The following is a 24216-nucleotide window of genomic DNA, read 5'->3' on the forward strand; positions in this document are numbered from 1 at the left end:
AAACAGGGTGAGGAGATAGGAGAGCTGCAAGGTAGTTGCTTGGGGCAGGGGTGTTTAGATGAGGTGACTGGTCAGTCTTCCCAGGTCAGGTTTCCAGATTTAACAAATAAAAATACAGGACACCCAATTAAATCTGAGTTTGCGAGAAGCGATGACAACTTTTTCAGTACAAGCATGTCCCATGCAATATTTGGCACATACAAGTACTAAAAAAATTATTTGTAATTTATCTGAAATTCATATTTAACTGGGCATCCTGCATTTTATCTTGTAACTAACCCTATCCTCTGAGACCCCCGTGAATGAGGTGAGGGAGAGTTTCAGGAGAGAAAACAGGAAGGGCCAACGTTTCCAGGCAGAAATGAACTTGGCTTCTTCAGGAAGCCTCATGTTGGAACAGGGGGGTCGGGGGGCGGGACCCCAGAGATGTGGGCAGGAGACAGATCACATGGGGTCACAGGCCCGTGTGAAAAGTTTGGATTTTATTCTCATTTGTGCAATTTTAAGGAAAGCCCTCAGCATGGCAATTAATTATTTCCATGATATTCCAGTTGAGTATTGTGTTTCCCAAAGCAGGCATCACTGACATTGCTTTAAGACCAGAGTTTAGAATGAGAGAGTAGGTGCTTCTGCGTTGGGGGGGGGGAGGGGAGGAGAGAGTGAGCAATGCCTCCCTTAAATTTCCCTGACCTCACCCTTCTTCCTCATTCACTACTGCCTTCAGTTTTCCTAGCACTGGAGAAAGCCTTTCATCATACCATAAGGAATGAGCTTAAAATGCTACTGGGAGAAGAGATTTAGGGACTCAAATTCTTACTAGTCTGTAAATGACTACTCTAAAGTGTTTTGAAGGTGATGAATGGGAAAGCACGTAGCAGGAGTCAAGGGAAGATGGCAAAAATATGAAAAAGGGGCATCTGACGGTGCTCATGTCAGGCACTGGCAGTGTGACTAGTTGCTTAGCTGTGACCTTGAGTGTGGGTCAAGTAGAACTCAAAACGAACTCTCCCCACCTCTCTCTATCTAGATGGCCAAGAATCTCTCGTGGAAGAGATATTCAGAACCAGGCTGGCTGCAAACCACTACTGCCAGATGGCGGAGCAGTCAAAATATTGAGCTGTGAAGCCCACACTGTTTGGGTAAAGACTGAACTTGCATTCCTGCTGCAGACCTTGGTGGGCTCCAGTCTGAGAACGCTTCCTGCCGCCTCTGCCATTTCCCTCAGGGACTCACTGAATGACTCACAGCTCATTTCCAGCAGTTTGCTCCTTGCAGGGATTTCTCCCTCCCAACCAGCCTCTTCTCTGGCCTTCTAGTAAAAGACACCCTGTGCCGAAAATGGAGTCTGGACTGTATTTCTGTGAGAACAGACCTACCTTCCTTTCCATGTAATATGCATTTTAGGGACCCAAAAAGAATCTTGTGAGGTGACCAGAAAAGCAGCAATGCCCCCATTTTCTAGATGGGGAAACTCCAAGAGGCTGTCTTGTCCCAGGTCCGAGTGGAGGAGTGTGGACTTCTGACTTGTGTCTTTTCTCACACACGAGGAGCCATCAGTCCACTTGAAAATTATTTAATGGGGTGCCTGGCTGGCTCAGTTGATACAGCATGCGACTCTTGATCTCAGGGCCGTGTGTTCAAGCCCCACGTTGGCTGTAGAGATTAGTTACATAAATAAAACTTAAAAATAAAATAAAAATGTCATTTCTGTAGAAAACCATGGTCTAGAAAGCAAGACAGTATCTTCAAGGGGAAATGAGGGTCCTCTCATTCTTACAAAGGCATTTATTTCAGATAGATTGAATCACTCTGTGGTAGACTGGTTTATTCTTTCCAAAAAATGTAATGACTCCCCCATTATACACATAATGTTTACTTCAGAAACTTTGAAAAGTTAGAAAAAGAGACAATAAATATCACCTGTAATCCTCCCACTCAGATATAATTGCTGTTGATATTTTGATATGTATCCTTCCTGTCTTTTTTCATATACATAAGACTGTATTTAAAAAACATTTTTTTTAAAGTTCATTTTGAGAGACAGAGAGAGAAAAGAGGGGCAGACAGTGAGGGAGAAAGAGAATCCCAAGTAGGCTCTGCCCTGTCAGTGTGGAGCCCAACGCAGGGCTCAAACTTATGAAGCATGAGATCATGACCTGAGCTGAAATCAAGAGTCAGATGCTTAACCAACTGAGCCACCTAGGCATGCCACATATGGCCATATTATATTAAAAAAATTTTTTAACATTCATTTATGAGAGACAGAGAGAGACAGAGCCTGAGTTGGGGAGGAGCAGAGAGAGGGGGAGACACAGAATCTGAAACAGGCTCCAGGTTCTGAGCTGTCAGCACACAGCCCGATGCAGGGCTGGAACCCACAAACTGTGAGATCATGACCTGAGCCAAAGTCAGGAGCTTAACCAACTGAACTGCCCAGGTGCCCCCACATACGGCTGTATTTTTTTTTTAAATTTTTTTTTTTCAACGTTTATTTATTTTTGGGACAGAGAGAGACAGAGCATGAACGGGGGAGGGTCAGAGAGAGGGAGACACAGAATCGGAAACAGGCTCCAGGTTCTGAGCCATCAGCCCAGAGCCTGACGCGGGGCTCGAACTCACGGACCGCGAGATCGTGACCTGGCTGAAGTCGGACGCTTAACCGACTGCGCCACCCAGGCGCCCCCATACGGCTGTATTTTAACAAATTAGAAGAAAATGTGGTATAAACTGATTGATAACTTGTTTTTTCATTTAATAATACTTCCACGATTTTTTTCTCACATCATGAATTTCTTTCATCATCCTATAAATGAGGTCCCTAATCTACTCAACCCATTTGGACTTTCAGGTTGTCACCATGTTTGTTGTTGTTGTTGTTATAAACACCATCGCAATGGGCACGCTTGGTCTTATAAAAATACAGCCATGTTTGTACCCAGTTGTTTGGGTAGAGGAAACAGAGAAAGTTGATAGGTGTCAGCTTGATTTACATCCGTCTTTTGGAGCACAGGGAAAAGTGAGGCCAGGATTTCAAGTGCCCCCACCGTAAATGCTGTTTCCCTCCCCTGCACTCTTAATTCTTTTTCTCCAACTTAACTGTCATGGTACTTATGACCCCCACTTCTCGTAGCTCCTTTGCTTTCTCTCCGCCCTGCTATTGCTGTCCTCATCGCCACGCCTGAAACCACCTCATCAGAGCCTCCCTGGTCTTGCCAGCTGCTGGTGAGTGTTTTCTGCATCTTGACTCTGTCTTAAATTTATTGCTATTTATTTCATTTCATTTCATTTCATTTCATTTCATTTCATTTCATTTCATATATAGAGAGAATCCCAAGCAGGCCCACGCTCAGCGTGGAGCCCCTTGGGGCTTGATCCCATGACCCTGGGATCATGACCTGAGCTGATATCAAGAGTTGGATGCTCAACCGAATGAGCCACCTAGGTGCTCCTGAAAAGTTATTTCTAAGAGCAGTGAATGAAGAATCCTCGACACAATATCTGAAGTCATGCCTATAAAACTCTTTGGCAGACCATGGCACGGACCACTTTGCCTGTGAATACATCCCACCACCTACTTATGCTTGACTGGGGAAGCGGTAAGAATCTCAAAGAAAATTAACAATAAAGTGACCTCTGGATTTCTTTAATTTCTTCACTGGAAGAAGTTACCATCACTCCATTCTCTCCTCATCAAGGCACTAAGAGTTTGTGAGTTCTAATAATCAGAAAAGTTGGGATGATCATAATTCCCAACCTATAATTCGAGAAGCACTTAAGAAAGGTCATAAAATCAAATAAGGCTCAACTTAAACACACACACACACACACACACACACACACAACCTTTGTTGCCAGATCCTACAAATAGTTCCCAATGGTGTCCTTCACCTTCACAATTATTTTAGTCTTTCATTCTAAATCCAAATGGCACAGAGCAGCAGAATTTATACATTAAGTTCCTAAGAGAGCAGACAGCTCATTAATTCTTAACATTGGTGGGATTTGACTGTTCACTGTCATGTGCTCAATTCTGAAATATATCTGGTCTGCTCTCCTGAGATGATTAAGATGTCTTATTGATAACCTCAGGGCTATTAACAACACAGTGCCCTTCTTGTGCCAGACAAGGTTAAAGCCGCCCCCCGCCCCCACCCATGGGAGGGTGTGGGCAACATCTACACTAATCATCTCAAATTCATTCATTCACAAGTTCATTTATTCAGGTATGTGAGACTTTCCCTAGGTGCCCGGCAAGAGAAGATCTTGTCCTCCAGGAGGGAGACAAAAGAAGTATTTAACCTAATGAATATGTTACAAAGGAAAATAAAGCCAAGTAAGAGAATGGAGTGTGTGTGTTGGGGGGAAGGTGGTATTTTAGATCTGGTAGTTTGAGAAGGGCCTCTTTGGGGATGTGGCATTCAAGTGCGGGGACGAGTCATGGAAATCTCTGGGGAAGAGCAGTAAGAATAAGAACCTCAAGACGGGAAAGGCTCCACCAGAGAGCCAGCAAAGACTCGAGGGTAGCTGAATGCAATTGGAGGGCACGGGGTGATCTGAGGAGGCTGGGCCAGCTCAGGGAGGATAGGCCATGGGAAGATTCAGCATTTGATTCTCTGAGAAGCAATTGTCTAGAGGTGGCCCTGAGGCAGAGGGAAGCTAGTGACCCTTGGTCTGCTCTACCAGGTCTTTCCAATGTGCTGATTCGCTACAGACTCTCCCAGGCCCTGCACCCAACAGTGACCACCTTGGGTCCCAGCAGGCTGGAAGCATTTAGGGATTTGGGGGAGAGTTTCTGGGGTCTTGGTCACTATGACTGTCACGTTTACTGACTTGGGGGTTTTACAATTCAGATGAGCTGCTCTGGCATCCTAGGTCTATCGGAAACAGATGAGATTTTTAAGGAATGCGGACTTTATTTCTGCTACACCACCACCTTGCATAACCATCAACTATTACGTGGGGATAATTCCTTCTGAGTCCCCCTGGTAGACCATGTGATCCATATGTATTTTCTCCAGCCCTTGACAAGGTCACCTTGTGTCTTAGTTCAATACCAAAGTACCATACACAAAGTGGCTTACAGACAGACATTTATTTACTTCTCAAATGTCTATTTATTGATTTTGAGATTGAGCAGAGGAAGAGGAGAGAGAGGGTGAGGGAGAATCCAAAGCAGGCTCCACACCTTCAATGCAGAGCCTGACATGGGCTCGACCTCAAGAACCATGAGATCATGCATGACCTAAGCCAAAATCAGAAGTTGGATGCTTAACCAATTAAGCCATCCAGGTGCCCCACAGACATTTATTTTTTTTAAGTTTATTTATTTATTTTGAAAGAGAGAGGGAGAGTGAGTGTGGGAGCTGTCAGCACAGAGCCCGATGTGGGGTTCGATCTCACGAATTGTGAGATCATGACCTCAGCCATAATCAAGAATCTGGTGCTGAACCGACTGAGTCACCCAGGTACCCCAGAAACACATTACTTTCTTTCTTTGTTTTTTCTTAATTTTTTTTAACATTTATTTATTATTGAGAGAGAGAGAGAGAGAGACAGAGCATGAACATGGGAGGGGCAGAGAGAGGGGGAGATACAGAATTTGAAGCAGGTTCCAGGCTCTGAGCCATCAGCACAGAGCCCGGCGGAGGGCTTGAACTCACAAACTGCAAGATCATGACCTGAGCCTAAGTCGGACACTTTACCGACTGAGCCACCCAGGCACCCCAGACATTTATTTCTTATAGTTCTGGAGGCTGGAAGTCTGGAACCAGAGTGCCAGCAAGGTCAGGTTCTGGTGAGACCCTCTTCTGGGTTGCAGACTGCCAAGTTCTCATTGTATCCCCAAGTGGCAGAGAGCAGAGAGAAACAAGCTCTCTTATGGCTCTTATAAGGACACTAATCCCATTAATAAGGCTCCACCCGCGACTTCCTCTACTCCTAATTACCTCCCAAAGCCCATCTCTTTATACCATTACATTGGGGGGCAGGGTTTCAACATATGAATTTGTGGGGATGCAAACATTCAGTCCATGATACATGGTTATCAAGTGGTGATGGGATCTAAATTCAGATCCAGTTGGCTGGAAAACCTGTTTTTGTTTTTTGTTTTTTGTTTTCTTAACGATCTATCTCACTGGTTAATCTTTCCTGAGTACTTCCTTTCATCACAACATTTATAGAACATGTACTGTTTGGAGCTGTACCAGGTGGGCCCTGGGGATGGAGATATAAATAAAAGACAGTCCCTGCCCTCAAGTGTCTTAGAATAGAGTGGGCTGTCTGGAATCCATACCTCATCTTCCAGAATGGAGTGAGATCATGTAACACACAGATGCCCCATGGCCAACACACAAACCATTTTAGACTTCCTGAAATGGAGATTTGTCTTCTTCTTCTCATTAAAGAACCTTGCCAGCTGCCAGGCAGGTTGTGCCATTCATGAATAGCATCCATTGAGCCATTTGTCCTTGGCTGACATTGGTACTCCCTGTTCATACTTGGATTTCACTTTAATTTGGATCGTAAACTGTCACTTGAAAAAATCTTCAGCAAGATAGCCCTGCCTATCATGCAGGGAGAGAAAGACAAGTTGTCGATGTCGAAGCCCGCCTGTCACGCTGCGGCAGCTCAACTGAGTGGTTTTTTCACCGTTGCTTTCTCAGCAACTGGCAAGATGCGTGGAGCGGAGTGGGCATGTGCAGAGGAAGAACCAAAAACAGGGGGCTGGAGGAAGCGGCATGTGGCTCAGATGCTGAGAAACCTCCCTGTGGCCAAAACGGTTTGGAATCGTCTTTCTTCTGTGTCTGGGAGAAGCTTAAATTCAAGTCTTACTGTGATGCTGAAAAAAATAAATGCTATGTGGTTGTCTAAATATAGATTACCGTTAGTTTTTTTTAAAAAAAGACTTGTGAACTTTTTTTTTTTCCTGAAAAAATTTTTTATCACATTTACAGATATTATTTGGTATTAGCTTTTATGACTTGGCAGTTTCTTTTACCCAGTGGCATCCCAGAAGGAAGGGAATCGTGCAATAAGTTAAAGCCCTTTAAATATTCCAAAGCTTTAAATCAGACATTTTAATATTTGGGGTTCTCTTTGAGTGACTCTCCCAACATTCTAATCCATTAACTGATAATGGGTATTTTTCAAATATACAAAATCGCACGGATATAAAACTCGTGGGCAAATTCTCTCCCTGGTTGGAAAGGAAGTAGCCAGCATGATTCCAGTCCATGCAGCTGTAAATGCCCTGAGACGAGCTGGTCTGAGGGGCTGCTGTTGGGGCGACTCCCTGCACAGTGAACTCTAAAGGCATCAACATGGGAACAGAACAGCTTGTTGGAAAGCGTTGGAGGCCACGCTTTCCTCAGCAGGTCACGGCAGGGCACGTACCCTCTGTGGGATTTAGCTCCATCTGTAAAATGGGGAGGATGGCCGCTCACAGCTAGACTCGGGGCGGAAAGCACCTCTGGCCTCACTCCGTTGGCATTTGGTACTAAGCACGCGTCCTAGTTCGTTCAGGCTGCCGTTAACAGAACACACAGGCTGAGTGGCTTATAAACAGTGCACATTTATTGCTCACCGTTCTGGAGGCTGGGAGTCCAAGATCAAGGTGCTGGCAGATACGGTGTCTGGTGGGGGTCTACTTTCTCATAGGTGGTCATCTTCTCGCCGTTACCTACATGGCAGAACAGAGGAGCTAGCTCTCTGGGGAGTCTTGTACGAGGCAGTAACCCCGAGCGCAGGGGCTGTCCCTCATGACATAATCACCCCCCGAAAGACCTACTTCCAGGTACCGTCAACACTGAGCATTAGGCTTCAACGTATGAATTTGGTGGGGGCGGAGGTGGGGGAGACACACATTCAGACCATGGCGCTGTCCCCACCTGACTCCCTTCTGGGACGCCTGACCCAATCAGAATGCCTTCAGGGATCTGGAAGGCTTGTGAGCACACCATTTCTATTTAACTCAGATCGTAAAAACTGCTGTCTCCAGAAAGGTGCTCCTTCTCTGGTTTTATTGCACTGACAGCTCACTTTTAATCCTTTTATCCAAACTTTGTACTTTTCTTCTAATCTTTTCCTGCCTCTGCTTCTACAGAAACCTCATTGCAAATCCTACCACAGGGCCAGGGACACAGTCCGTGCTCACTTGGACCTTGGGCCAGAGAAATTGCTGAATTCCTTGACTTCATTTCATAAAGAGCCACATTTAAATCAAGAGTTATTTTCAGCAAAACACGCTGTAAAAAAATATAAAGCTCTTAAATTCTCCAAACACTGGGGACTAATCTAAAAGAGCCCAAATAAGGGGCACCTGGGTGGCTCAGTTGCTTGAGCGTCTGACTCTTGATTTCAGCTCAGGTCATGTTCTCGTGGTTTGTAGGATCGAGCCCTGCATCTGTGCTGACAGCATGGAGCTTGCTTGGGATTCCCTCTCTCTCTGCCTCTCTTATGCTCATGCACTCTCTCTCAAAAACAAACAAACAAACAAACAAACAAACAAACAAAAAGAGCCCAAACAAAACGTTGCTATATTAAATCCAGGCTGCTTTTCTTAAGAAGTGTTGAGATACATAGGGAAGGCCTTACAGTCTATGGTCCCACAGAGCCAAATAGTATTCCTTCTATCATGCTCTGTGTGTTCAAAGTCTCACCTTGGAGATGAACAGCAAGTATGTTCTGCCTTACGTGTCAATGTCCTGACAAGGCAAGGAGCTATAAGCAAATTCGGGCTGTCGGGAGTCCTACTTTGCAATCACACAATGTCTAAGAGGGAAGGGACCAGAATGCTCCTACAACCCCCTCGTTTATTCATGAAAGACCCAGCAAATCATGATGTATCCTATCAGAATTTCATGCCAGTTGGTGCTATTAATAGATAACTTTTGAGTGACCACTTAAGATTAGACTATTATCCTACTTAATATCATTTTGTGAGGCAACTAAATTTAAGATGTTCAATTCATCCATTTTCCTAAGAAACTTGAGTTCCCTTACCAAGAGCTTTTTTTTTTTTTTTAATGCTTATTTACTTTTGAGAGAGAGAGAGAGAGAGAGAGAGAGAGACCCCCATCCATGTGGGGCTCGAACTCACAAACCATGAAATCATGACCTGAGCCACCTAGGTGCCCCACCAAGAGCTATTAATAACTGAGCTTCAACCAAGGATAGCTTAGTGGCAAATAATTTGTATTGAACAGATTTAAAATTGGATACAGAATTGATCAGCATGCTTCCTTGTTTACTTACCTATGTGATCTTTTCATCCTTGATAATAAGTGACTTTTACTGCAAGGCTCCGTGCTAAACACTTAATATTTCATCTCTGCAATAAAAATTTTTTTAATGTTTATTTATTTTTGAGGCAGAGAGAATGAGTGGGGAAAGGGCGGAGAGAGGGAGACAGAGAATCCCAAGCAGGCTCCACACTGTCAGTGCACAGCCAGATTCAGGGCTCAAATTCACAAGTCACGAGATCACGACATGAGCCGAAATCAAGAGTCAGATGCTTAACTGACTGAGCCACCCAGGCACCCCTCATCTCTGCATTTAAGTTCAGCTATCTATGCTAGGTATCTATATCTCTCTTTACAGTTGGGGAAACTGAGGTTCAGAAGAGCGAGGTAATGCTTGCAATCACACAGTAAATGGTAAAGCCTTTATTCTAACATGTACGCTGTGTCACTTCCAAAGATACATAGACCCCTTCTAGAACAGGTAAGAGTGCCTTTTGTACCCTAAGACATATATCCCATTGCACTCAGTTCTAAAATAAGGGTGGAATTTAGGGTCTAGGTTGGGGCCACTACAATTCTCTCTTCTGAAGCCCTTAGGAAAGCTTAATATTTGAATTCTGACTGCTCTCTTGTTAAGGGCATGGCATGACTTTGGGCCTTGGTCTTACTCAGTAAAATGAGCTCTGGATGAGTCCATCAGCAGGCAGGAGGGGCTTTGACAACCCATGGTCACACAGTTTTACAAAGAAATGACAACCGATAAGGGAGTACAGGAGGGTGTGAGATTGTTGGAACCTGACTGACGGTTTGCTACAAACAGGTACCTGTTTCACTGGACATTGCTGAAAAGGGCTAGATCGGTTAAAGCATGATCAAATTCATCAGTCAAGGGAAACCCACATCTATGCTTATCATTTGAACACAGAATGCCAGTAGTAATACGTGTTGACATAGTTGCTTACGAATTTGTTTACAAGCCATCATGGAATCCCACCTGTGATCCTTCCTCCAGGTGCCCCAAGGTTTTTAGACTTCAAGTGCTAGGTCTTTGGCTGGAAAGAACTGTCACCAGGGTTGAGGCCCCCTTTGCATCTGCTCAACGGACAGGCTCCCATCAGTTAATAACTAACAGGAGAGTCCCAAGTCTTATCATAACCACCGCCAGGCCCTGCCTCAGCACTGCTAGTAATAGGGAGCAGGAGGAGGGCATCTGGGCAGGAGGCATAGCTAGGGATAATCTTTTCGAGGCATAATTACTACCTCCCCTGGGAACTCTGAGCACATGTCATCAGTGGGAACACCCAAATTCCAACCTCTTCCCACTTCACCTTATTTAAAAGATAAGCAGTTTCTCTCACACAATCAATAGTTGGGTGCCATGTGTCACCTCACTGGCTCAGCCTTCTGCTCATTCGCTCCTGCAGTCTCTCTCAGGCAACCTCAGCCACCACCTACCTAAATCCAGATGGTCTGCAAAGGCTCAGATTAAGCCCCCACCTTCACAGAGCTCTTCTCAACCACCTTGTTAGAAAAGTTCTCTCTCCCCGGGCTTTTACAGTGGTCGGTTTACATCCATCTCGTGGCACTCACCACAAACCACCCTGTGAAATCATCTGTGTGCATGTTTGATCCCGATCCAACAAAGGCTTCTTTAGGAACTTAAGTATTATGTCACAGATCCCCGTTTGCTCAGGACACCTCCCTCAGCCCTCTGTACCAAGCACTCTCCCAGTGAGTCCGGATGATCTGGGAAAGGGGACATTCAGTGACAACCGTGTGATTGGTTCTCTGCCACCACTATATCGTCAGGTACTGGGTTCCAGTTGGCTTACTCCTACAACTTCCACCGCAGAGCCTGAGCCATCTGCACAACCTTAGACCACAAGCTGAGTCCAGACATTATATGAAAACAATGGCAAAAATCAGTCCTGGGAACTTTCTCCCTTTGGGTGAGTGCCATGAATATGCTGGCACTCAACATATTTATGGCACGTATTCCTCAGAAAAGGAAGCTCAAAAAAATGTTAAAAATGACAAAATGAGTTTTTTCTTTTTATTTTGAGAGAGAGAAGGCATGAATACGGGGCAGGCAGAGAGAGAGAGAGAGAGAGAGAGAGAGAGAGAGAATATCCCAAGCAGGCTCCGCGCCCAGTGCAAAGCCTGACATGGGGCTCGATCTCACAACTGTGATATCATGAGCTGAGCTGAAATCAAGAGTTGGACGCTTAACCGATGGAGCCACCCAGGCACCCCAATAGGTGGTAGTTTTAAGAGATGAGTGGAGTGAACAGAACAGGATCTTGAAGGTAACAGCTAACAACTTACTCTGTGCTTGATGTGGTTCCAAGGGCTCTGTGTTGTATTTGCCTAAAGGCCATACAGGCAGAACAACAACCAGGCAATTAGGCCTCCACATTGTGCTTCTCACATGAGGCTGCACTGCCCCTCCACATACATGGGAAGGCTGCTAAGAAGGGAAATGTGAATCCTCCCTCCCCCCCACCCCCTCCTGCCCTCCCAATTCCCTATATAGAGAGAAAAGGATGGGAACAGGTGCGGCCTCACTCTGCTCTCTTACCCACTTACGTCTCTGAGGGGAGGAGGGCGACTCTGGCGGCCGAGATTGGGAGATACACTGAACATACTTTCTCAGCACGGCAACGTCACCAGGACAGAATCTGACGCTGCAAGGGGAGCTTGGAGTTAAGGTGGGTCAATTACTGGTCAATGCAAAATATTTTAATGACCTCATCACCAGACCAACAAATACCACAAACCACTGGTGTGCTAGAGCCAGCCCTGCTAAGTTTACGTCAGTAGGGTTATCGGCCAGGGTAATAAGTAAGCCCTATTGTAATCTTAGCTTCACCCAGCCAGTCTTTCCAGTGAGATGAACTATTTTGATCTTCGTTCATCTGATTTCTAGGTCTTGTGTTTTTTTCAAAGTGTTCTGGATTTAGAGGGGAAGGGCAAGGATCGGACTAATCACCACCACCAAACCCCCAGAGCCCTCTGTACTTTTCAGACGATATCCCAAATACTGAATGCAGTCTCACATGACATTTTTAAGGTGATATTGACAAGCTGGAAGGCATTCAAAAGCTAAGATTCCAGGGGCACCTGGGTGGCTCAGTCGGTTAAGCGTCTGACTTCAGCTCAGGTCACGATCTCATGGTCCGGGAGTTCGAGCCCTGCATCCGGCTCTGGGCTGATGGCTCAGAGCCTGGAGCCTGCTTCAGATTCTGTGTCTCCCTCTCTCTCTGCCCCTCCCCCATTCATGCTCTGTCTCTCTCTGTCTCAAAAATAAATAAACGTTAAAAAAAAAAAATTAAAAAAAAAAAAAAAGCTAAGATTCCAGCCTACACTGGGGACCATGTGGTACGAAGGAGATGGAAGGAACATGTCAGTGCTCTGTGTACATGGTTGGATCTGTAAGTCAGACTGGGGGACACGAAATGGTCTTTGGCAAAGAAAGCGATAGGGCTTTGGGACTAAGGTGGGCTCTCATTACTCTAGAGAAGGGGTCAGCAAATTACGGCTGCAGGTCTTGTGTTTTGCAAGTAAAGCTTTATTGGAACACAGCCACGCCCATCCATACACGTATTGTCTATGGCTGCTTTTGCTCTACACAACGGCATAGAAAGTCGTGGCAGAGACTGTATGGACTGCAAAACCTAAAATTTGTATTCTCTGGCTCTTTACAGAAAAAATGTGCAGACCTCTGGTCTAGACCTAGGAAAGTAACTAATCACCTGAAGGTGTGGGGAGGGAGAGAGGATGGGAGGAAGGGGGAAGAGGAGAATTTTGGTAGCGGAAGAGGTGAAAGTGGGGAGAAGGGTGGAATGGAGGATGGGAGGAAAGGGGGAAGAGGGGCACGGAGGGGAGGGGGTAGGGGGAAAGGGTGTGCTTAGAAAGCTGGGACCTTTGGTTGGGACATCAGGAAAAGGCCGAGAGGAAACCATTAGTGGGGACTGACCACCATGCCTCACTACATGGGGATCTGTCCTCATGTGAGCTGAGCAACAGGATAACCTTTCCCACTGAATTATTTACATCTACCTGGGTGAGTTCCTACAAGGTGAAGAAAGTGGATTTTCCTCCAATGTGTCAGAATTGGTAGCATACAAACAATGTAAAACGCGAGCACAGGTAATCAAAAATGTTTTAATGATTAATGTTCAGACATTATTTAACAGTGTGGATATACCCAGGTGAGCTAAAGCACACTTTGACAGCACACTATTGAATGTTATAGTTTCTGTGTTGAAATATGTAAAGACATTCGCAAACTAGTACCTAGGAAGACACACATTTACAAATATACACATTCTAGATTTGATAAGGTAAATGTAAACAGATGCTGTGACTCCTTCCAAACAGAAAACCCACAAGACTAAGAAGAGAACCAATCGGCTCCCTATAATATGAATGTGCAAAATTAAAGCATGATAAACTGATATTTACATAAATATCAAACCAACAATTAGTTTATACATTGTCGATGACCTTCTCAGATGCGTCACGAGTGGTTCAATGACTGTTTTTTCCCCGAATGGAGAAGATATTCAGAGACTAAATTTCAACACTTTAAAATGACACACACAATAGTCCTTATTTGTTTGACCACTGCCTCAAGTGTGATAGACATGATTTTATGATAAGCAGTCTTATTTTTAAATAAGCAGTTCTACACAAATCTTTAGATTCTAAGCAGAAAAAAAAAATGACAGATACCATTAGATTTACATTAAACAAATTATCTATCCAATTTCCCAGTTCTCTTAGGCTATAGCTATCTGTTTAATTTTACCTTAAAATTTTTTAAGGTCCCTTTTCCCCCCGTTTATTCATTTTAATAAGCTAGGCACATTTTAAAAGTTTGTGTCAAAACAGACAGCAGCACAGGAATCAATCCAAATTTGGACCCTGGCCAACTAGTTCCCCATTGTTCATCTATGGGATTCTGTCAAATGGTAAATATTCAATCATCTCTTTTGAAAAGTGTACATCCTCCCTCTGACGAGTGGAAAGCAAAATGGGCGTTGTTTCCCGTATAAAAACACTTAGCACTTCAGATATTTTAAATGTCCCACTCGCCCTACATACTTCCTAAAATCTTGAAGACAAAGAATATATACTTAGGTTTCATCAAAACTGCTTTAGAGCCCCCCCTCCCTTTTTACATTATTAATAGTGGCACTCAAAATAAAAAAATAAGATCTGTTAAAAAGTTAAACTGACTGTTCCACTAGAATTGAGCCTGCCTGATTTAAAGCCAATATTATAAAACTGAAGGTGCCATTTCTGATTTCACATATACAAGTCACTTGACATTATGTGTCACACGCTAGTTCAATAAATCATGGTCTTTGATTTTTCTAAACAGAGCTATTAAAAATGAATAAAAACTTGAGACATATCCTAATTTAAATTAATAAGCTTTGGGCCCTGCTTTTTAAATTTTAAGGCATGTGTGTTTTTCTACTGTAACAACATTGTACAAATTTACAGTCACATGCATGATCTACAGTAAAAAAAAAAAGTTTGGATTACAGTGTTTTTAAATTGTGAATCACAATTCAGCACCTATCATGTTATAACTAATAAGGCAACAGCAGTGTCGTATACTACAATAATACGCCCTCCACAGTCTAGCGCAGGGTCGGTGAGAGCCCAGAAATGTTAAAAATCTTATGCCTACGTGTATAATCTGTATAGGTATTCTAGGGGTTTTGAACTGATGAAAGAGGTCCTACATGAGTCACACTATTGTAGGCCGGACTAGTTACAGCAGCTGTTAACGAGCATCGGGCACAACTCATACTGTGCTTACAATCAGACGATGGGTTTTGGAGGTCTTCAACTCTTCTGCTTCAATCCTTGCGCTGCTTCCTTGGCTTCACATGGTTTTCCAGGGAAGAAAAGCTGTTGGTGTGTCCGTTCACGGCAGCCACGGACCCATTCTGGTGGTCTTTCAGGTGCTCTTTCCTCCGCGAGGCCCCCTTCTTGTTGTAAGTCTGAAATGAAGAAGGGCAGACAGGCCGTGTGAATGGGTGCTCTGCTGGTGGATGGGGGTGCCCTGCTTCCCTAACTCCAACCTAGCTTCCTGCTAGCATCCAATACCACGAGGTCTGCAGTCAGGCGACCCTGGGTACATTTTTTGCCACCGGTTTTAATCACTTTTTCTTTTTTGAGGCGTAGCATGAGGTAAGTTCAGGGAGGTATAGGCTGCGATATAAGTGCTATTCTAAAAATTAAGTAGAAAATTCAATTTGCGCTTTATTTGGCTTCGCCCTGTCTGTATCCAGATGGCAGGTTATCGAGGTTACAAGGCCACACCAGTTTCTCCCTCTCTGTAGTAGTAGCTCTCCCGTCACTCACATCTCTTATCTTCAAGGTCTGCTCACGAGCTCACTCAAACACACCATGTGCAGGGGTGTGTGAAGAAAGGTGCCTGTGGGCACAGGGAAGGGGCTGAGCCCCCAGGTGGCTGGTCGACGGACTGAGCTTTACTGCCTCCACATCCATGGCCTCTGCCCTTGCTCCCGACCTCTGGTGCCTGCCCAGAACCAGGCACTGCACGGGAGCAGGAACACACGTCATCCAGGGGTGGTGGGGAGCCACCAAGTGATCCACGGGAGACAACCTACCCTAATTGGACCCTTCTGTGAGTAAAACTTACCTCACATCATGCACTTGGGAATGAACGGAGCCCCCAAACCCAAGCAGTGGACGTGTGAGAAAACTGGGACAAAGAGGCAGATTTCTATCTACAGCTGAGAGCTGTGAGGGAAATTTCTTTGGACATTTAATTTCATCACAAAGTTCTGAGCAGTAGGGCTGTGAGACTGACTGAAATCACCCATCACGTGTCTGCAGGGGGCCCTGAGCAATCCAACACGGAGCTTGTTCAACAGCTCTGCTTTCCCACGTGAATCCCGAGCCCTCTTTCCAAAGATGGAGCCCTCTGGAGGTTTGGGACAGATTTCAGCATCCCTTATGTTGGCAGGAGTCCCCCTCCTGTAGGCAGGGGCTGCCCTGTCACTGTGACAGCAAGGGTCCCACGTGTTGTGATGGCCCCCTGAAATGAACAGATGAGGGGCTTTTTAGCAAAGGCCACAGAAGAGTGAGATTTACCTGAATGTAGAAGTTTGTGAAGAAAGCAATCAGAGAGATCATGTATCCGATCTGGAAGTACAGCCACCCAAGAGGGAACGAACACGGCCAGATGACCCCGCAGCTGGTCTGGATGATTGTCAGCACAAACTGAAGCTGGTGGGAGAGAGGGGATACAGCTGATCGGCCATGGCCCATGGACACAGTGCCACCCCAGACTGGCTCTCCATCCAGCACTCCTCAGTCTGTGAATGAACACTTACAGGCCTTTCTGGTGCAGAAGTCAGTCACTTCATAAACACTATGCATACATTTATACATAAATTTATCCTACACTATCTATTTGCCTTTGTCTTAAAAAAAATGTTTATTTATTTATTTGGGGGGGGGGGAGGGGCAGACAGAGAGGAAGAGAGAGAATCCCAAGCAGGCTTCAGGCTGTCAGCGCAGAGCCTGATGTAGGGCTCGAACCCATGAACTGTGAGACCATTACCTGAGCCAATACCAAGAGTCAGAAGCTTAACTCACTGAGCCACCCAGGGACCCTGTGCCTTTGTCTTATATATATTCTTCTCCCCTTCCAGGCTACTTCAATCACCTTCTCTCTAATTCAGAAAATAGGGATGCCTGGGTGGCTTAGTCAGTTAAGCATTGGACTCTTGATTTCAGCTCAGGTCATGGTCTCATGGTTCATGGGTTCAAGCCTCATGTCAGACTCTGCACAGACAGCATGGAGCCTGCTTGGGATTCTCTTCTTCAATCTCTGCCCCTCCCCTGCTTGCACTCACATGCACATGTATAAGCATGCTCTCTCTCTAAAGTAAAATTTAAAAAAATGCAGAGAATAGTTAAAAATACTATATTGTACATACGCAAGCTGTTAAAAGAGAGTAGATCTTAGAAGTGCTCACAGCAAGAAAAAATTGGAGCTATGTATAGTGACTCTAGAGGTTAATTGAACTTAATTGTCCTAATCATCTGACAATACATACACATATCCAATCATTATACCATATACTTCATACAATGCTACAAGTTTGTTATATCTCAATGAAGCTGGGTAAAGGAAATGAAAACTTAATCCCCCTCCATAGAGAGATGCAAGGTATTTAAAAACAACGTTTACTTATTATTTTTGAGAGAGAGCAAGTGGGGGAGGGGCAGAAAGAGAGAGAGAGAGAGAGAGAGAGAGAGAGAGAGAGAGAGAGAATCCCAAGCAGGCTCCACACTGTCAGCGCAGAGCCCAAAGCAGAGCTCGAAGCCATGAACTAGGAGATCATGACCTGAACAGAAATCCAGAGCTGGATGCTTAATTGACTGAGCCACCCAGGTGCCTCATAGAGATGAAAGATATTTTTTTGTTTGCTTTACCTTTTTAAGGGAGAAAGGAAGGGTGTGAGGGGGTGTATGTTTAAAGATAACAGTGGTATCTCTGTGGGATATGCAATCCCACTGGACACTCTTCTGATTCCTTATCCATGTACCATTTGGGTTTGAAGAAGGCTGGTCTGAACTTCTATCGGGATTTAATGCTAAGTCCATAGATAATTTCTGATGAATAAATCTTGAAAAACATGTGGAATTGCTTGGAGAAACAGGGAAAAGGAGTGAAAATGAGGTGTGGCTCCTGAAGGGTGTTGTCTTCTAGAGGAATAACAACAGGGGGCAGGTTTCTGTCCACCACATATCCCAGCTCCAGGGTTTTTATGTAGAACTGTTTTTTGTTTTTTTTTCCCTTCTTCTCTTTTTTAAGGTTAAGTATTCCTGGCTAAGAGATAACTAGGAGTGGTGCTTAAATCTAAGCAAACTGAGTGCAATCTTCTACTTCAAAGGGCAGAGCTTAAATGGGGAACCAACTTTCCCAGTCTGTTCTTTTAAATGCTGCTTCTGTGTAGCCAGGGCTGGGTGGTATAAATCAATTTCTGCATCACTTCTCAAGTGTAACAAGAAGGTTAAAGAACAATTATCCCTTCTCACAGGTGACTGAAAAAATTAACAAGGACTGCAGAGCAGCTGGCAAAGAGGTGATAATGAAATGTCAAACACATAAGTAGTTCAGACCATCTTCTCAGATTTTTTTTTTGCCAGATTATTTTTAAATATTGGAAAATCATAATTGACTTGGAAAGACTGGAATCAGCTTGGTTTCTTTAGAAAAATGATAGGGCAGGGCTAGGGCTAAGGGTTTAATGTCTAAACCCTCAATCAGCTAGCATTGGCCTATTGCCTCAGCGTCCTCATCCACAAGATGGGGATAACAACATGAAATGAGAGTATTGGAATAGTCCACGTAAAACTGCTTCCTTACATAGACTCAACAAATGTCAGTGTTTAAGATTAGTAGTAATATTAATAACTAGTTCACGAAAGAATTCACAAGGGGAGAGAAGGATGTGTCTGTAATATGCTGACAGCTCGGGGAAGCTTAACAATGGATGGTGAGACAAAACCACCAATGCAACAGTTGCCCTGGTGTGGTGAATCTCAGGAAGGAGGCTGTCATCTGAAGCACAGCAGGTGCCATTCTCACCAACAGGTGCTTTGCTACACGGGGGCTGAGAGGTCACCTGGCACCTGCCTTAACAGACATCCTCACTGCCTAACAGCTACAAGTAGCTGGGACTTTCTCAACCTTGCCCTCCAGCTCCTTCTAAAACTCCTGGAAACACACACACACACACACACACACACACACACACACTTTGTGCACAAACTAAGGACAAATGGCCTAACTTGAAGTCAGGAAATTAGATTCTAGTTCTCATTCTACAACCCAATTAGCTGTGTGCCCAGAGGCACAATTTCCTCACCAATTAAAATTAAGAAAATTTTCCTCTCTGCAAGTAGTTTAACTGGATCAAATAAGAAAGGGCGCGAGAGGCACATGTTAGATGCTATTACTTTATTTTTATTTTTTAAAATTTTTAATCTTTATTTACTTTTGAGAGAGAGAGAGAGAGACAGAGAGAGAGAGAGAGAGAGAGAGAGAGAGAGAGAGAGTGTGTGTGTGTGTGTGTGCGCGCGTGCGCGCGCAAGCAGGGGAGGGAGAGAGAGAGAGGGAGACACAAATCGGAAGCAGGCTCCAGGCTCTGAGCTGTCAGCACAGAGGCAGATGCAGGGCTCCAACTCACAAACCGCGAGTTCATGAACTGAGCCGAAATCGGATGCTTAACCGACTGAGCCACCCAGGCGCCCCTATTTTTAATTTTTTTTTTAACGTTTATTTATTTTTGACAGACGGAGCATGAGCAGGGTAGGAGCAGAGAGAGAGGGAGACACAGAAACCGAAGCAGGCTTCAGGCTCTGAGCTGTCAGCACAGAGCCTGATGTGGGGCTGGAACCCACAAACTGCAAGATCATGACCTGAGCCAAAGTTGGACGCTTAACCGAATGAGCCACGCAGGCGCCTCCTAGAGGCTATTAAATAACAATACAGCCAGGAAGAGGTGGGAGGAGCCACCGAGTCCTGGGAGGAGAGTCCTGGGAGGGAGAGTTACGTACCAGCTGGCCCTGAGTGATGTACTTCTTCCACCAGAGGTATGGGCGCATGGAAGGGACAGATGACAGACCGTAGTACGAGTACATGAGGACGTGGATGAAGCTGTTAAGTGTGGCACCAAAATAAGCTGAAAGAACAGAGGGGATGTGGGAAGGAGAATGCATCAGTGTTTTACACATAACAAGTTAAAAAAAAATCCAGAATTCTTTTCAAATCCCAAAAAAAGATGCTTTCAAATAGGGGCTGGCAGATACTGCAGCAATAAGCACTTCACGGACCTGTACTCAGAATTCAGTTGGCACTTGGGCAGGCAGCTGCTGGGATGCTTTAAGGCCAGGGTCAGCTGGAGCTGCCAGGGAGGCACTGAATACAAGAGTCAGGAGGCCGCCACTCCATTCTGGCACCAAACGGTTTTGTCGCCAGACTCCTATCACCTAGCTGCTTTTCTTTACATGCCCAAGTGCCTCAGACTGCTGTGCTGAAGGCCTGGGGAAGGGAGCCGACGAGCAGTATGTTCACAGCTGGTTGTCTAATACACGTGCTTAGGTTTGAAGAGGCCTTGGAAGGCCTACACACACATATATGTGTGTTTATATATACATATATTTTTTTTTTCAGTAATACAATCCAGAGTCTAGTTCCTTAGAGACAAAAGACTCCTCTTTTATCGCATGATTTTTAAATTCCAGTAGAATCACCAATTCTTTTTTTAAACCGTCCTCCTCCTCCACAGCAGGAAACACAACAGAGCTCTCCAGCTTTCCCATGAGCCGCGGTCCACAAGACTGGGATCAGGGAGTGCATTTCTACTCCTGGCTAGCACAGTAACTGGCTGTGTGACCTTGGGCCAGTCACGTGCAGTTCCTGTGGTTGTTCCTCATGGGCCCAGCGGGGCTTGTTAAAATCCACCATCCTGCCAGTTCTTTGAAAATGTAACCCACTCTTCAAATGCAATGAGACACTGTTTCTATTAGAAAGTTAAGTCATTAATCCCGAGCCGTAAGATGTGATGGTGGGGGAAAGAAAAAAAAAACACATGAGAGGGGGCCCTGGAACCTGAGCTCTACCAAACCTTCTACTATCTCCATTTCTCCCAAACCCAAAGGGAGCTGAGTTTGGCAAGTTCCCTTTCTAGTCTTAAAATTCTATGACTGTGTGAACCTTGGTGGGCCGAATTAATCAAGGTCAGTGCTATCGTAGGAAAAAACACATGAATAGACCCAAAGGTTCTCAAATTCCTCAGTGCCGGATGGCAGAAATTTTGGTCAGAACATTTGTTAGAACTCCCAAGCTAAATCTAATGGTGACAATTTAATCTCTGAAAATGAGACTTCAGACCATAAGCTTTCTAAAAACAACACCCATCCTTCTTTGAGCATTTACTTCAAATGCTGGTGCTTGCCCCTGAAGATGCTTTGGGAGGGTCATTGTATTAGCATATATGCAAGACTTCTTAGGTGCCCCTCAGCTAAATCTGTGCTTCACCAGTAGTCTTACTCCCTGGTACTCCCTCAAGGGTGTGCTTCTGTCTTCTTGGCCTGCCTGTATCAGTCAAACACCTTCCACACTGTAGAGAAACAAGGACTAGAAATTACCTGGAACAGCTGCCCTCTATGACAGAGGACACTGTCCCTATTTATCAATATGCCCCAGGCTGGAAATCTGGTCTTTCCCTCACTTTGCCAAGTTAGCAGAGGATGGTTTATTAGCTAGAAAAAGGTTCTATCAGCTCAATGAGTGCACAGCCACACTATCATGAAAGCAACTCAGACACAAAATTCAAATGCTTGACCTAGAAATCTACAGAGGCAGCACCTTCTCTAAAAGCCTTGGTTTTAATTCAGCCCCTCTGCTCGCACCTGTTCCCAGACCCCGCCTCAATGTAAGACTTACAGTGGCCACAGGGGACCCAGTTCATCACAAACCACCAGATGTTCAGCATGGAGGCATGGTGGTAGACATGCAGGACCGTGATCTGGTGGTTATTCTTCCGCAAGATGAAGAAGAAGGTGTCCATGAATTCGATGAGCTTGGAAAAATAGTACCACCAGAGGACACGGATAATCTAAGAGAAAGAGGTCATCAATGTTTCTCTGGAATATCACCCCTGACATGTTTTACTAACATCTCAGAATCCCAGGTTCACTCAAAGCCCCACTGGCTCAAGTCGTTCAGCAGCTAGGAGCTCTGGTCATTTGGAGAGCATCGCTAACTAAAGAATACTGGGGGTGGGGGCAGGGGGCGAGGAGCTTTGAAATGACAACAGGGAAAAATTTTAAAAGAACCACTGACATCCTCCAAGATGAACAAAAAAAACGACATGTTGAGATGATGACCTGAGCTGAAGAGTCGGACATTTAACCAACTGAGCCACCAAGTGCCCCATCAAATAGTTTTAAGGAGCGGAAGGACTGCCATGCTGAACATATAGCAGCAGCTTTTATGTAAAACACTCAGCGTGGAAGTCACAATGTGCAAATAGACCACTCTCCCAGGGCACTCTGAGGAATGATTATAGCATTTAAGGCATTATTCATAAGATCCTGTTTATATAAATGCTGAGAAATGCATGCGTTTCCCCCCCACCTGGAAACTAAAATTAATAGGACTCAATTTTACTAAATGAAACTGTAGTTTTTATCTTAAATCTTTCATGCTGTTCTAATTTTCATACCATGTGTGTGTTAAAAAAAATTCTTTTAAAAATGTCAGTAGGAATTACCTTGGGCAGTGAAGTCATGAACTTTTTGTTTTTTGTACAATTTGTTAAAAAGAAAAACTATTAAAAAAAAAGACCATACCTTCATATCTGCTTCTCCTGCGCTGCGTGTGCCCTGACAGAAGAAGTTGTACCTGCCTTCCCATACTCCTGTCACTAACTAAAACAAACAAACAAAAAAAAACAGAAAAAGCCAATCACCAACAATATCAGAACATATAAAGCCCTATTCAATTAAACTTCAATTAGTTTCTGAATTTGCGACAACTGACCTTGGGCTGGCTGAGGCAAGTCTGCTCTTTGCTCCTGAGCAAAAATCAGGATGACAGGGAGTGTGGACAAAGGGAAGTTTAGATGACCTAAGTCTCAATTTCACAAGGGGTGAACTGGGAGTCACTCCAGGGTGCTGCCTTACCAAGCTGGCTCTCTCCACAATTTTCAATTCCCCAGGCTGTCACAAGGCCTCGACCAGCTTGGTGGCAGGCTCTCTGGGTCCTGCCCACCAGGCAGCCTCAGCCCTTCCCTAAACCAGGGGCTTCTCAAACTTGACTTTGGGGCATCAGAATCCCTGAAAGGGTGTGTTAAAACAGGATCACTGGGGAATGTTTTTGATCCAGTAGGCCTGGGGTGGGGTCCAAGAATTCCTAGGTTCCCGGGCAATATGGATGGTGCTGGTCTAGAGACCACACTCCCAGAACCGGTGCTGTAAAACCTAGGATCATTCAGTAAGCCTCGCCTTCATTATTTCCTGTTGCTGTATCATCCCCTGGGTCCATGAAGCAGACCTCCACAGTGTCACAGAAAGGACCCCAGAATTGAGCTGCAAGCTCCAGGTATCACCAGTTCAATATGAGGGCCTCAGTTTCCTCATCTGTACACAGTGAGGACACCTGGTCTAGATGAGACTTAAGGATCCACTGTAATGTCCAGAGAAGAGATTTAATTTGAACACCTGTGCATGTCCACAGTATTTTTTTTTTTTAAGTTTGTTTAAAAGTGGAACTTGAACTCATGAACTGTGAGATCATGACCTGAGCCGAAGTTGGACGCTCAACCAACTGAGCCACCCAGGTGCCCCCACACTATGTTCTAAACAAACACCTACGGGGTGCTACTCCTTGTCCAGGTAAACTGTAGCTCACTGCTTCCTCCCAAAGCCTATGGTGACCTTGAGTTTTCCTGGTGACTTTCTCTCTGGTGGCCAACTGGCACTAGAAGGGTACAAATGTGGTGGCCTGCCTCGTGCCTGATCTCATCTGGTATCCAGCATAAAAAACTGGCCTTGGGTCTCAAAGTGTGTTCCCCAGTCCACTGCATTCACATCCCATGGGAACTTACAAGACATGGAAATTCTTGAGCCTACCCTGGACCTTCAAAATCAAAATTCTGGGGGCAGATCATCAAGATAGGGCTTCAGAGTCATGATCACAGACCTTTGGAAAATCTAATACTGTGGTTTATCAAGTGTGGTCCCTAACCTAGAAGCATCGGTATCTGCCAGAAATTTGTTAGAAAAACAAAACCACAAGCTGCACCCTAGACCTACTGAATCAGAAATTTCTGGGTGCAAAGCCCAGTGGTGTGGTAACAGGCTGTTTTACAGGTGACTTTGATGTAGCTAAAGTTTGAGAACCACCGGCTCA

General features: G+C 44.8%; 1 protein-coding gene and 1 long non-coding RNA gene across 4 annotated transcripts in view; both read right to left on the reverse strand.

Annotated features, from left to right (window-relative positions):
* Nucleotides 1-5887: 5887 nt before the first annotated feature.
* Nucleotides 5888-9371, reverse strand: LOC123608521. The gene is made up of 3 exons (XR_006717272.1): nt 9253-9371; nt 7583-7678; nt 5888-6838 (listed from the first exon to the last, which is right to left on the reverse strand). It is a non-coding gene; the product is annotated as an uncharacterized LOC123608521 (long non-coding RNA).
* Nucleotides 9372-13383: 4012 nt separating this feature from the next.
* ELOVL5 (ELOVL fatty acid elongase 5) overlaps nt 13384-24216 on the reverse strand; it is a 74062-nt gene continuing 63229 nt past the window's right edge. For all 3 annotated transcript variants that reach the window (XM_045498548.1, XM_045498549.1, XM_045498550.1), the window contains 5 exons: nt 22656-22733; nt 21748-21919; nt 19857-19981; nt 16377-16511; nt 13384-15256 (listed from right to left, as the gene is read on the reverse strand). In XM_045498548.1, coding sequence (XP_045354504.1) covers nt 15113-15256; nt 16377-16511; nt 19857-19981; nt 21748-21919; nt 22656-22733 — 654 coding nt within the window. In that variant the 3' untranslated portion in view covers nt 13384-15112. The remainder of the gene's footprint in view (nt 15257-16376; nt 16512-19856; nt 19982-21747; nt 21920-22655; nt 22734-24216) is intronic.

This window comes from Leopardus geoffroyi, chromosome B2 (assembly GCF_018350155.1).
Source record: "Leopardus geoffroyi isolate Oge1 chromosome B2, O.geoffroyi_Oge1_pat1.0, whole genome shotgun sequence".
Lineage (NCBI taxonomy): Eukaryota > Metazoa > Chordata > Mammalia > Carnivora > Felidae > Leopardus > Leopardus geoffroyi.